We start from the raw sequence: 12,717 nt of genomic DNA on the forward strand, positions 1-12,717 counted from the left end.
ACGTAATAGCCACAAACAATTGCAGTGTCAAAGGCGGAGTCTGTGACGTAACTTCATGTAATCGACACACACCACACCGACTGCACAAGCTTTTTCTTCTTCTTGTCACTCGTCAAAAAAAGCCGCTGAGGACTTTTAACGCCCACCGGGACTTGTATTATTTACACGGCTCGACTCCCATAATTTGTGAGAAAACCTCGGAAAGGTATGCTAATGATTTTTGAAGGCGGTGATGATGAAACATACAGCGGAGAAGTGCTAATGCTAGCTTAGATTTGAATCGAGTAAGCGATGTTAGTACGTGTTTTTTGTCACTGTGTTCGATTGTAACAATGTATTACACTTAGTATTAGCCACTCATTATGGATACTGGGTTATTAGTGTGACGTGGTATAATACTTAGAAATATGTTGAACGTTTTTCATGGAGGTGCTTGAGGTTAGTTTTATTTTTTTCCAGGTGCATTTCTACTTTAACGGGACACACTCTCACTTCCGGTCTGTATTTAGCTTCTAGCTGGTGGTGGGTGGGTTTTGGAGGCAGATCCCCTTAACAACCTATCGTCTCTTCACAGGGATTATCTGCCCTTTTGGCACAGCTACTGTCCTTGGCCTTTCTGAACTGGAACCGGTTATTCAAGTCTGTCCAAAAAAAACAAACAAAAAAATAAAAAACCTCGGTAATTTAATTTTATGGAGGTATTTATTGATCTAAGGCATTTTCTGCAATTGCTGGCTAATTTTGTTGTTTTGTTCAAATGTTTTCCATTATAAAAACCAATAATTTATATAAATTTAGGTTACACATCCAGTGAAACATGTAAGAGTTATTTCTGCATGATTTAAGAAATAATTCTGCAGAATATTGTTGTTGCGGATACCCCTTCCCATGGTAGAACAAAACACAACTGTATTTATTATTATTTTTTAAAAATTCAACGTATGATCTATAAGAAGTGAGAAAATGATTATGTGGTCTCCAGAATTGGTGGCAGGGGTGTTTTTGAGCACATTTTATTGATATACCCTGGTGTCGATTTTTACAATTTATCGATAACATGTAATTACCAAATAAATATATTTCAAAACATTTTTTTAAACGTCATATTTGATATCAAAATGTCGACAATGATGACAAGACACATCTTTAATAAAACAGTTTGAGTCACTTTGACATTTGTTTTGGCCGTCAGATGACAAAAAGTGACATTAACAGTCAGAAACATTTTGACTTCACAATTAATGTTGCGCAAGATTGTCCATAACATCGTCATTATACACGACAGACTATTGTTTAAGCTCTTAAAATCATCCCAGTCCATTCTAAATTGTGGTAAACTTTATTTTTTTTTAAATTTTGTCAGAAAATAATACGGTGATGTTGGTGAGGCGACTATATTTATGCAATAATTGTTTCGTTTTGCCAAAATTATTAATTTATGAGCTTGGGAAATGGATTGATTGATAATAAATACTTTTTTTTTTACATGCTTAATTTAATTAATCTAATCTAATCTTAATTTAATTAATTCAACAGCATCAGGCACATTTTGTGAAGTTCTTTTTGTGATAGCATGATGTTTTTGAGCTATCGCTTTAGCAGAATATGTTGAAAAGTGTCACGGCAAATTTGCGGTTGACCTCATTTGGAGAAATGATTGGAGCCCTGGTTGAATGATGGAGTCCAGTCAGAGCGTGATGATTTTATAAAAAAGGATTTATTATAAACTAAACGAAAAAGAGTAAAAAAAAAAAAAGAGTGTCCCATCCTGTAGGGAGGGCAAGCAGCCAGGTACCAAGCAGGATGGTCAGAGTGGTTCTTCCCTGGCTTGGGATATGCAGGACTAACTAACAGTTTCACAGCTTAAGCTTTATACAGATATGAGAAAAAGTCCCAACCCTGAAGAGAGAAGGAGGGGGTCAGATGCCCAACAGTGGAGACGTTGGAGAATGATGAAGACGCGTATGTCATGAGGAAGGCTGGCGCCACTGATATCTGTCCTTGATAGTGTGTGTGCGTGTATATCTGCATGTGAGTTTGAGTTTGGCCTTCAGCAGAGACTGTGTGTTGCTGGCACTGTGGATACAATACAATCTGTACTGTTAATCTAACATGACTCAGCTGTTCAAAAGTGCAAAGAGTAATGCAGTCATCGTGTATTAAAACATAACAAATTGTACACATGAACACACATTTGACGATATGATGATGAATATAATAATTGCCATAACAAAAGGCCTCTTAAATCCATTGTGTTCAGTTTGAAAGAGAAATTCTGCTCAGCAGGCCTGTAAATGCCATGTCAGTGGAGTGCTCGCTGACCACACCCCAGTGCAGTTCTCTCACCCTGCATTTTTGGTTGTTTCCTGATGTGAAGTGCTTGATGATCCCATTATTTGAAGAGAGGAATATGTGTCCATGGAGAAACCTGAAGTTGTAGCCAGTGGTTAGGATATGAATTCAGAAGCAATCTGAAAGACCAACTTGTCATCCCTAGAGGCACTGATTTTCAGTTTCTAAATTTAACAAAGTTTAACCATTCCTGCGTCGTTTTACACTTCTCTGTTCTGTTTGTTTCATTGGCTTTCCCTGATCACATGTCATTGGAGTCTATTAAAGTCCCGAATGGTGAAGAATTGTATATAAATGTGTGATATTTTCTCAAATCGTGCATGTGAGGGTCAGATGTCTTAAAAAAACTAGGAATATTTTTTTTTAACAATTTGAACTAGGGATAGACCAATATGGATTTGTTAGGGCAGATGCCGATATCGATTTTTTTTCCATCAGCCTTAGCCGATGACCAATACACACTGCCAATACTACTTTTTCTCCCTCAAATTAACAAAGGTGAGGTAGAATGACAACAAGTAAAAAATATTTCTGCTCTGTAAATAATGCGAATCGGCGAATGCAGCAAAATCAACCGATATGGTTGGCCAATATGTGTGTCTACCACTAATTTGAGCTCATTTTTGCTAACTTTTATACTTTTTTAGCAACTACACCAAACTTGCCACATTTGAACCTATTTTCATCACTTTTTCTAGCCATATTTTTGCTCCTTTTAATGCATTTTTGCTACATTACTCCCATTTCTGCCACTTCTCCAACAAATTTCAATGCCTTTTCTGCACATTATTTTCCACTTTCAAGACATTTTTGGCTCTTATAAACCCATTCCACCACTTTTCCACCTAATGTCACATATGTTGACAAATTATTGTCACTTTTTTTAAAACTTTTTATTTTTGTTAACAATTCAAAAATCTTGTTCACAATTCACCACAGTATGGAGTGAAGTACAGCAGGTTACAGTGCAATGACAAATGTAAATGAAGGTATTCCTGCAACAGGTATTTTACACAAGCAATAGCAAATACTGTACAGCACATATAAGATTACCTTATACCTTAAAACAATACGAAAGAAAGAATGGAAGAGAAAGAAAATAAAACATTGAATGAGCAGTTTTATCATGGGGATTGTCACACTTTTTTCATCTTTTCACCACATTTCATGCTTATTTTTTCCAATTTAACCACATTCACGATTTGTCATGCCATGTCATTAAACCAACCCCCCTCCCCCAATTCTGCCACTTTTAAGCCAATAGTGACACTTTGAACCCTTTTAGCACTTTTTCTGTCTTTTTTTGCCCACTCTAATTTGCAACTTTTAGCCAACTTTTGCGGTTTTTAAAATCTTATTTCACCACCTTTTCCATGATTTTTTTGTCACTTTTAACCCATTTTATTTCTGATTAAAACAAGGATTTACATCTTTAAGATGACTATATACTATGGCACAAATAATACTAAAGTTCCTAGATAACAGTGTATATTATTCAGATAAATAAATAAATGTGGTTATGAGAGATTCATAGAACAATGGACCATCATTTTTCTGACTTTATGGGCCCCAAAAAGCTCTCCAATTTATTCCCCCTTATAGATGGCCCTTTATTCCCCCTCCACGTGACTGTTCTTCAGTGTTCATGTCTGTGTTCAATCACCTTCAGGTACGGTGGGGGTCCTCGGTCTCTGGAACCTTTATTTTGGGGGTCGTGGGCTGTAAAGTTTGAGAAGCACTGCCTCAAGGAAACAGTTACTTGATATTCACAGTTTTTTTTTGTAGTGCTTATGGCAATGTAAAAGTTAACAGTTGTTTGTCCTTTTTGAATATGACTAAATGGTCTGGTTTTTCTTTGGTTTTTCTGTGTATTCAATCCTTTAGGCAGGATGAAGTGCATGATCGCCCAGGTCAGCCGCACCGTGTGCAGTGCGTCACCGTTTTTCAGTCGAAGCATCCACTCGGGCATGCGTACGGCGTCTGCCGCCGCTTCTAAAAAGAACGCTGACCGTGCGCTCACCTCGGAGGAAATCTATGCTCGCGAAGACAAGTGTGGAGCGCACAACTATCATCCTCTGCCTGTGGCCTTGGAGAGAGGAAAAGGTGAGAACAAAGCAACGAAGCACAGTCAATGTACCCTTCATTCTTTGGTTATTCCATTTTAAATCCAAATCAAAATAACAAATAAACGGTGTGGTTATTTTTGCTTTATTGTCTTAAATCCAAAACAGAAATCCAAAAACATCAAAAACCAGATAAGCAGCGTTTTTCTGTTTTTTTTTTTTTTAATTCTTGTGTTTGTGTAATATATGGATATTTACAGGCAAATTAGAGTGAGAACAGAAGTCTGCTGCACCTGGTGTCCCTCCACAGTTCCTGGACACAACATCATTCACATAAATAAGAAAAAGTATAGGCCCAAGGACTGACCCTTGGGGTACCCCACAACTAATATTACAAACATCTGATTTTAAATTATTAATTTGGACAAACTGTTTTGTGTCTTTTAAATAACTAGATACCATTCATATGCCACATCTTTTATACCGTATTTGTAAATTTTATTCAGTATTTTTGTATTTTCAACACTCAGGTTTTAACTTACTGAGGTTTTCTCTGTTTTGTTCCAGGTATCTATGTGTGGGACATAGACAGGAACCGTTATTATGACTTCCTCAGTGCTTACAGTGCTGTGAACCAAGGTCACTGCCACCCTAAGATCATAGCCGCTCTCCACGCTCAGGCGTCCAAACTCACCCTCACTTCTCGAGCATTCTACAACGATGTTCTAGGAGCCTATGAGGAGTACATCACTGAATTGTTTGGGTATGACAAAGTTTTACCCATGAATACAGGTAAATGCTACCCCTGACATCATAAAGTACATTTTAATAAATGCATTTGTTCAAAGTTTTTACTTTTTCTAATGTCTCCTGATTAAAAGGTGTCGAAGGTGGTGAGACAGCCTGCAAGCTCGCCCGCAAGTGGGCCTACAATGTGAAAGGGGTTCCTAAGAACAAGGCCAAAATCATATTTGCAGGTAATCGACCAAACAAAAGTAAAAAGGGATCCTCCACTGTTTTTAAAAATGTGGCCTAAATTTTTCAAATGTACATTTTAGAAGATCTATGCCTAACAACATGCATTATTATGCACCATATTCATTGTTTTTGCCTTTTAAAAGTGGCATTAATTTTCAGTTTTGCAACCTGTGTTCTGCCATCTTGAAGTCATGCGATTGATGATGTCACACGGCCCCACTGCCTGTAAACATCCCGTTATTTCCTATTGGAGTGAAGCATTCAGCCTGCTTTTTAGATCATTTAGCAGCTTTTTGGGTGAAAATGTCAATTTATGCTGCTTTTTGTTGATCTAAATAATCAGGAAACACAAACCCTGAGGATTGATGTCTTTTTTGGGTGGGAGTCCTTCAGCAGTCCATGAATACTCATACCACCAGAGCGTGTCAGCGCACTGTTGAAGGGAGAGTAAAGGTCCCTTAGGAGAGCTCTTCTTCCCTGCTGTTTTTATTCTCTTTCGGTGGACAAGAGGTTTACATCGGCATCTTTAACTTTTCCTGATTATTTAGAGCACAAGTGTCAAACTAGAGCCCTGGGGGCCAAATCCGGCCCTTCAGAGCATTCCATTCGGCCCACTTGAGAAAGAGAAAATGAAAGAGAAAACATGAAATCATTGTGTAAATTACCAAATAATTCAGTTGTAAATTGTTGTTGAAAGAACAAATTATTCCTCAAAATCATCCCCAAATTAAATAAAAATGGGTTCAAAATATAAATAAATAAAAATGCATTTAGGTAGCTCTCTCTTATTGCTTAGATATTGTTGATGCCTTCCATATTTCATGTCTAATTTATAACTGGAAGTGCATACTTGCGCACATTGATGTTGAAATTGTTTGTTTTCCTGCCTAAAACCTGCAGCCCACTTGGGATTGAACGGGTCCGTATTTGGCTCTTGAATTAAAATGAGTTTGTCACCCCTGATTTGAGCAACCAAAAGCAGCACAAATTGGCATTTTGACCAAAAAAGCTGCTAAAAGATCTAAAAAGCAGGCTCAATGCTTCACTCCAATAAGAAACAATGGGATGTTTACAGACAGTGGGGCCGAGTGACATCATCATTGATGTGATTTTAAGATAGTGGAACACAGGCTCTAAAACAGTAAAGTAGTCCCATTTTTAAGAGTTAACAAAATGAATATGGTGCAAAATAATGTGTTTTGCTAGGCATATATCTACTAATAAGTACATTTCAAAGGTTTTAGGCTACATTTGTAAAAACAGTGGAGGATCCCTTTCAGCACAGTGCTATTTATCGTTAGTCAGATGGTCTTACAATTGTATTCTGGGTTTTGGACTGAGATTAGTTAAAAGCAGTGTTCTGAATGTCTATAAATAAATGTGGTTATTATTAGAGGGAAACTTTTGGGGCCGCACCATGGCAGCCATCTCCAGCTCCACTGACCCCAGCAGCTATGAGGGATTCGGGCCCTTCATGCCAGGATTTGAGCTTGTTCCTTTTAACGACATTCCAGCTCTGGAGGTAAAGTCTTTGATTCATAGCTTTAAGACATGAACGATGGCAACGAAAGTTTTGATATCACAGTAATGTGTGTACAAACCCTCACTAGCTGTGGCCTACGTTGATTTTGTTTAAGGTTTGGAATTGAGTTGAGTCCAAATGACTAACCTGCTTTTCCAAATGTCTGATGAAACGTAAGCCTAGCGGAAAGTAAATGATTGACTGAAGTTAGAATAATCTAATCATTAGTGGGGTTTTTTTTTTTCCCACAGAAAGCCCTGCAAGACCCAAATGTTGCAGCTTTCATGGTGGAGCCAATCCAGGGTGAAGCTGGTGTGGTGGTTCCAGACCACGGATATCTGACCAAAGTCAGAGACCTTTGCACAAAATATAACGTAAGTTTGGAAAAAAAATAATTCTGAGATTGGACTAAAATGGACCAAAGTATATCTAGTCTTCATGTCTAGGTTTTTAATGACAAAAATAAATATAAATGTTTTGTTCTTAGTGTTAGTGGTAATTAAACATGTTAATGTTTCATTTATTAAGGCAACTGTTTTTCAGAAAATTTACTTTGATCTACTATCATTTTACGACTGTCAACTGCCAGTCTTCTACAGAGGCGTCTGCTAAGTGCTTTGAATCATCCTTGATTTCTGCGTATTAATTCCATTAAACAAATTATTTAGGAGACTAAAGGAACTTGCTGGAATTATTAGGCAAAAGTCAAGGAAGCATCAAAAATGATCAGCAGACGCCTCTGAAGATGACTGACAGTTGACAGTTGAAACATGTCAGGAGATCAAAGTAAATTTCCTAAAAAAAAATTGTCTGAATAGTAAAAAAAAGACAAAATGAACTTGCTGGAATTATTAGCTAATTAAATATGTTGATATTGATTCATTATTTCTTCCCATTAATAGAGAAATCAAGTAAAAAGGTGTGTATTTTACCACACAGTTTTTAAAATGCAGTTACTATAACATGTCATGGACATTTTCTCAGGGAGAAAACTGATTGGATTTTGTTGGGGAAAAAGTCTGTGTGAATCTGGTCTCCGAGCTGATGGTTTTATGTGAGTGTAAACATAGTAAATGCTAAAGCTATCGGCTCTTTTTCCAGGTGTTGTGGATTGCAGACGAGGTGCAGACTGGTTTGGCTCGTACTGGTCGGCGACTGGCTGTGGACCACGAGGCTGTTCGCCCAGATCTGGTGGTGCTGGGCAAAGCTCTGTCAGGAGGAGTTTATCCGGTATTTAGTTTTTCTGCTACATCGGCTTTAATGAGATTTATTTTATGATTCTGTACTTGTTTCATGAACTATTTTTCTTTCATTTCTTTATTTTTTTTCAGGTTTCTGCCGTGTTGTGTGATGATGAGATCATGTTGACCATCAAACCTGGAGAGCACGGCTCCACTTATGGAGGGAATCCTCTGGCCTGCCAAGTCGCAATTGCTTCACTACAGGTCAGTAACAATACAAAATACATCGCAATGTAAATAATTATAGATGTCCCCTTTACAAATACAAAATGGTTTGAAATACAACTTATTTCATTTTTAGCGCAACATTAACATTAGCTATACATTAGCTTAGCATTAATCTAGCATTGACATTAGCCTAACATTAACCTAACATTAGCATTAACCAATCATTAATATTAGCTGAGAATTATTGTTAGCTTAGCATTATCCGAGCATAAGCTTAGCATTAGCATTAATGTTAGATTAGCATTAGCTTAGAATTAACACTAGCCTAGCATTAATTTAGCATTAACACTAGCCTAGCATTAATCTAGCATTTAAACTGGCCTAGCATTAACACTAGCCTATCATTAACCGAGCATTAAAACTGGCCTAGCATTAACACTAGCCTAGCATTAAAACTGGCCTAGCATTAACCTAGAATTAAAACTGGCCTAGCATTAACACTAGCCTAGCATTAACAATGCTAATGCCAGTGAACCCTTTGAAATAATGCAGACGATGATGAAAATTGTTGAAATCAGTCAAAAATAAAAATAAAGTAAATAAATAGGTTGAAGGATCTGAAACAATCTAAATAAAGTTGAAAAAGGTTAAAATGGCTGCAATGGCTGAAACATTGTTAATAAAATTGTGTAAACTTCAAAAATTCACAATACGATATATCTGAATACTAAACAATACGATACACATCGCATTATCAATTACAAGTGCAAAATGGTATGAAATACAATGTTTAATTTTTTTAAACTTGCAAGAACAAGTAAATGGTGAGTAACTGTAATTCAAGTAGAAATATCAATATCAAACTGTCTAATTACTTTTTTCAAAAATATTTAACCTTTGCTTCTACAACAGATTTTATTTATATATATATATATATATATATTGCGATATATCAATGAATTAATTTTTTGCTTACACCCTTAGTAACAAACCTCACTGTCAGATCCTGATTTCATCATGCCACAATATTTTCTCCCTCTATTTAAATAAAGTAGCTTTAACATCGTATCCGACATTAAACTAGTGTTTGACTTTCATTTTGTTGCGCGTGAAGGTTCTGGAGGAGGAGAGACTTGCAGAAAACGCTGAAAAAATGGGAGCGCTGCTGCGGACCGAGCTGCAGAAGTTGCCCAAAGACATTGTGACCACAGTGAGAGGGAAAGGCCTCCTCAACGCCGTCGTCATCAAGGAAACCAAAGGTAAAGTACACAATATTACTTTTGTTTCCTTTCACTCTGAGCTACGAAGAGAGAATAAAACAAGCTCAAAGAGCACGACGTACGATGTCAACTCAAGGAAAAAGGGGACAGATTTTCTCAGAAACTGTTTAAAATAGGGTAACCAAATTTGGTGTGTGGCTTTAGGATATCAAAACCTTGATGGAGTTCGAAAATGAGAAGCATGCAATTATTTTTTCCAGAGTTATTGCCCTTGTTCCATTTTTTTCTCTTTTCGAGGTATCTTCAAAGGGGACAGCTTTTCTTAGAAACCGTTTAAGATAGGATAATCAAATTCGGTGTGTGGCTTCAGGGTACCTTGATGGAGTTTGAAAATGAGAAGTGCGCAATTATTTTCTCTGGAGTTATTGCCCTTGTTCCGTTTTTCTTAATTATCTTCAAAGGGGACAGCTTTTTTTAGGAACCGTTTAGTTAGTAATTTTATATTCTGATGTGATAATATTTTCTTATGTATACTGTAGATCTAGGTTGTGAGTTATAATGAGAACCAATCTCGCGGGGGATGTTGATGACTGTCTTCTTGACTGTTATTATTTATTCCGTTTATGTGCGTTTAATGATTCAGAACACAGAAGAAACGCTCAGAACCTTTTCTTTATTTATCCTACGCTACATCAGGAGTACCATCATCTTTACACTCCTTTTCACTCTACTGTCATTGCACTGAATGATGCACCCAACCAGTCCATTTTTATAACATTTTCATTTATCCAACCAGACATTAAGTCCATATCTGCTGGCTAACACAAAAGCTAGAGATTGAAATTGGCGGTATTGTGAATTGATGCATTTGGTGTAAATAAAGTAGAAAAAAAAGATGTCATATTGTTTTTTAAAAAAAAAAATATTCGCATTAACAAAATATACAAAAACTGAACAAAACACAATATGCAACATTGACAATAAAAAACCAAACAGAAAACAAAATAAAAAATCATAAACCATAATAAATCGGAATTACAGTAGCTCAAAACATACATTTCCAATAATTTGGGAAATCTTGGCACCAGGTTTAGAATCCACAAACTCCAAAATTAAAATAGGGTTGTACAAATTTTTAAACCAAACCTAGTATAACCAAACTCAGGTGATGCAAATGCAAAATCCTTTATTGCTTACGCTGTCACTGTTGCCATGGTGACTGTCAACCCGATCTGTAAAATAGTACACAGTCTATAATAATGTATTTTTTTTCACAGCAGTCCATCAATTTTCAAATGATCATGTAGTGTAATGGCTAATGTTTTTGTTATTATACTGTGATAGTTACCAACCTACTGAATCTTGATTAATACATTTAAGAACTTTGAATCCAAAAATAACCATTAGTCTAAATTCAATAAGTGATTTTATTAAATGTCTGGATTTTTTTTACCCGTCTCAGACTACGATGCCTGGAAGGTTTGCTTACGTCTCCGTGACAACGGACTCCTGGCCAAGCCCACCCACGGTGACATCATCCGCCTGGCCCCGCCCCTCATCATCAATGAACACGAGCTCCGAGAATGCATTGACATTATCCAGAAAACCATCCTGTCCTTCTAAACATCAGCCAGCCTCTGTTCTCTGTAATTAACAATTTGATTTTAAAAGTTCAGCTCCACATATTTCTGCCACTTAATTGTTTTTCCCACGTGCAGTAATACTGTGCTTACTGTAGATCTACAGTGAATAGATACTGTGCTTCCATGGGGAAGCAGACTTTATGTAGAAAAACTGCTGTAAAGAAAATTATATTATTGTCTTCATGAAAGACTGTTTAATATTGTTCAAACTTTATGAAGACCAAATAAATAGGCTTACACACACAAAAGTTACAATCTTGCTTTATTCTTCCATGAGAGAGGGAACATTGAATTATTCATACAGGACTAACACAGTAAGGCTATTAATATGCTATAATTGTGGTTTTCTCTGGAAATCTGGAAAAACATTTTAAATTGGTTAATCCAGAAATATTATTTTTCTCGTCTTTCCATTTTCAAAGTGCATTAAACCATTATTTTGACATCTGTTACGGAACCAAGTCAATATGATACAAAAAATGTGTTATGTAAGAAAATATTGAAAATCTCTATTGTGCAGTTTGCTCAAATCTAAGAATAATCTGTATTTTATTGATAAAGAAAACGCAAGGTCACACTCACACTGTTACAGCTGACAAATTGAATTATTTTGCTGCATTGATGGAATCTATTCTTTTTCAAAGGAATGACCCATTTTGAATGTTTTCCTAAATGCAAAGATATTCTAATAAAAAAAGATCTAACACTTGATCTTTTTATTTGTTTTGTCTGAACCAGAAATGAAACCTGTTGGATGAGTCCATTGATCTGGATCTTTTACTCAAGCCAGTGAATCATTAAATGCATGGAACATTTGTGAAGTCGGAGTCTGTTTAACAACATATACATTTCCTCAAATTTCAAAAGTGCACATTTTGGAATGTGTGTGTGTTTGTTATGGATTGGCGAGCCATTCCGTAACGTTTCCCTCTTGGGTTTTTATTCAGGTTCCAAAGCAGCTATATTAATATACAGCTTCATTCGATACAGTATGTGACCCCAGCAGTCAGTTGAACACTGGGTGGTGCTGTACTCAAATTGAATTATCACTAAGGCTTGGAAAAAGCTTCACACTGAAACTACTCATAGCATAGGTTGATGCAAAAGTTTAAACTGCAAGCAGAGATGTGATTATTAAATATACTGTACATACACAAAGTTTCACTGACTCATGTATCCATAGTTAAAAAAAAATGTCAATGACAATTAAAATCACACTTATTATTACTAGTTACCGTATCTTTTTAGTGCAAAAATGGGCCACTGGCGGCTTCGCTCAAAGAAAAACCCACAAAATGATTCTAAAACCAAACAAAACAAGATGAATATTAAAAAAAATGAAAGGAAACGAACACAAAATGACAAAAAAAATGCACAACATGAAAAAACACAAAATGAATGCAGGACTACACAAACAAAAGACACTAAAAAACACAGCGTGGCACTAAAACACACAAAATGACTCCGACACACTACAGAACAACACACAAAACAACCAAAAATAATTCACAAAATGGTCTCCCAAACCCA

At 36.3% G+C, this 12,717-nt stretch overlaps 1 protein-coding gene across 1 annotated transcript; it reads left to right on the forward strand.

Annotated features, from left to right (window-relative positions):
* Nucleotides 1–44: 44 nt before the first annotated feature.
* Nucleotides 45–12,002, forward strand: oat (ornithine aminotransferase). The gene is made up of 10 exons (XM_028476920.1): nt 45–205; nt 4,237–4,455; nt 4,983–5,207; nt 5,297–5,392; nt 6,788–6,915; nt 7,167–7,289; nt 8,017–8,145; nt 8,247–8,360; nt 9,439–9,583; nt 11,007–12,002. Exons 2-10 carry the CDS (start codon nt 4,242–4,244, stop codon nt 11,165–11,167), a joined length of 1,335 nt encoding a protein of 444 aa, XP_028332721.1. The 5' UTR covers nt 45–205; nt 4,237–4,241; the 3' UTR covers nt 11,168–12,002.
* Nucleotides 12,003–12,717: the final 715 nt, after the last annotated feature.

The sequence above is a fragment of the Gouania willdenowi genome, chromosome 19 (assembly GCF_900634775.1).
Source record: "Gouania willdenowi chromosome 19, fGouWil2.1, whole genome shotgun sequence".
NCBI classification, from domain to species: domain Eukaryota; kingdom Metazoa; phylum Chordata; class Actinopteri; order Blenniiformes; family Gobiesocidae; genus Gouania; species Gouania willdenowi.

Coding starts and splice junctions, on each gene's coding strand:
- oat (XM_028476920.1), top strand. CDS start 4,242: ATGAAGTGCATGATCGCCCAGGTCAGCCGCACCGTGTGCAGTGCGTCA. Junction 5,208..5,296: donor AGTTTTACCCATGAATACAG/GTAAATGCTACC, acceptor CCTGATTAAAAG/GTGTCGAAGGTGGTGAGACA. Junction 8,361..9,438: donor TCGCAATTGCTTCACTACAG/GTCAGTAACAAT, acceptor TTGCGCGTGAAG/GTTCTGGAGGAGGAGAGACT.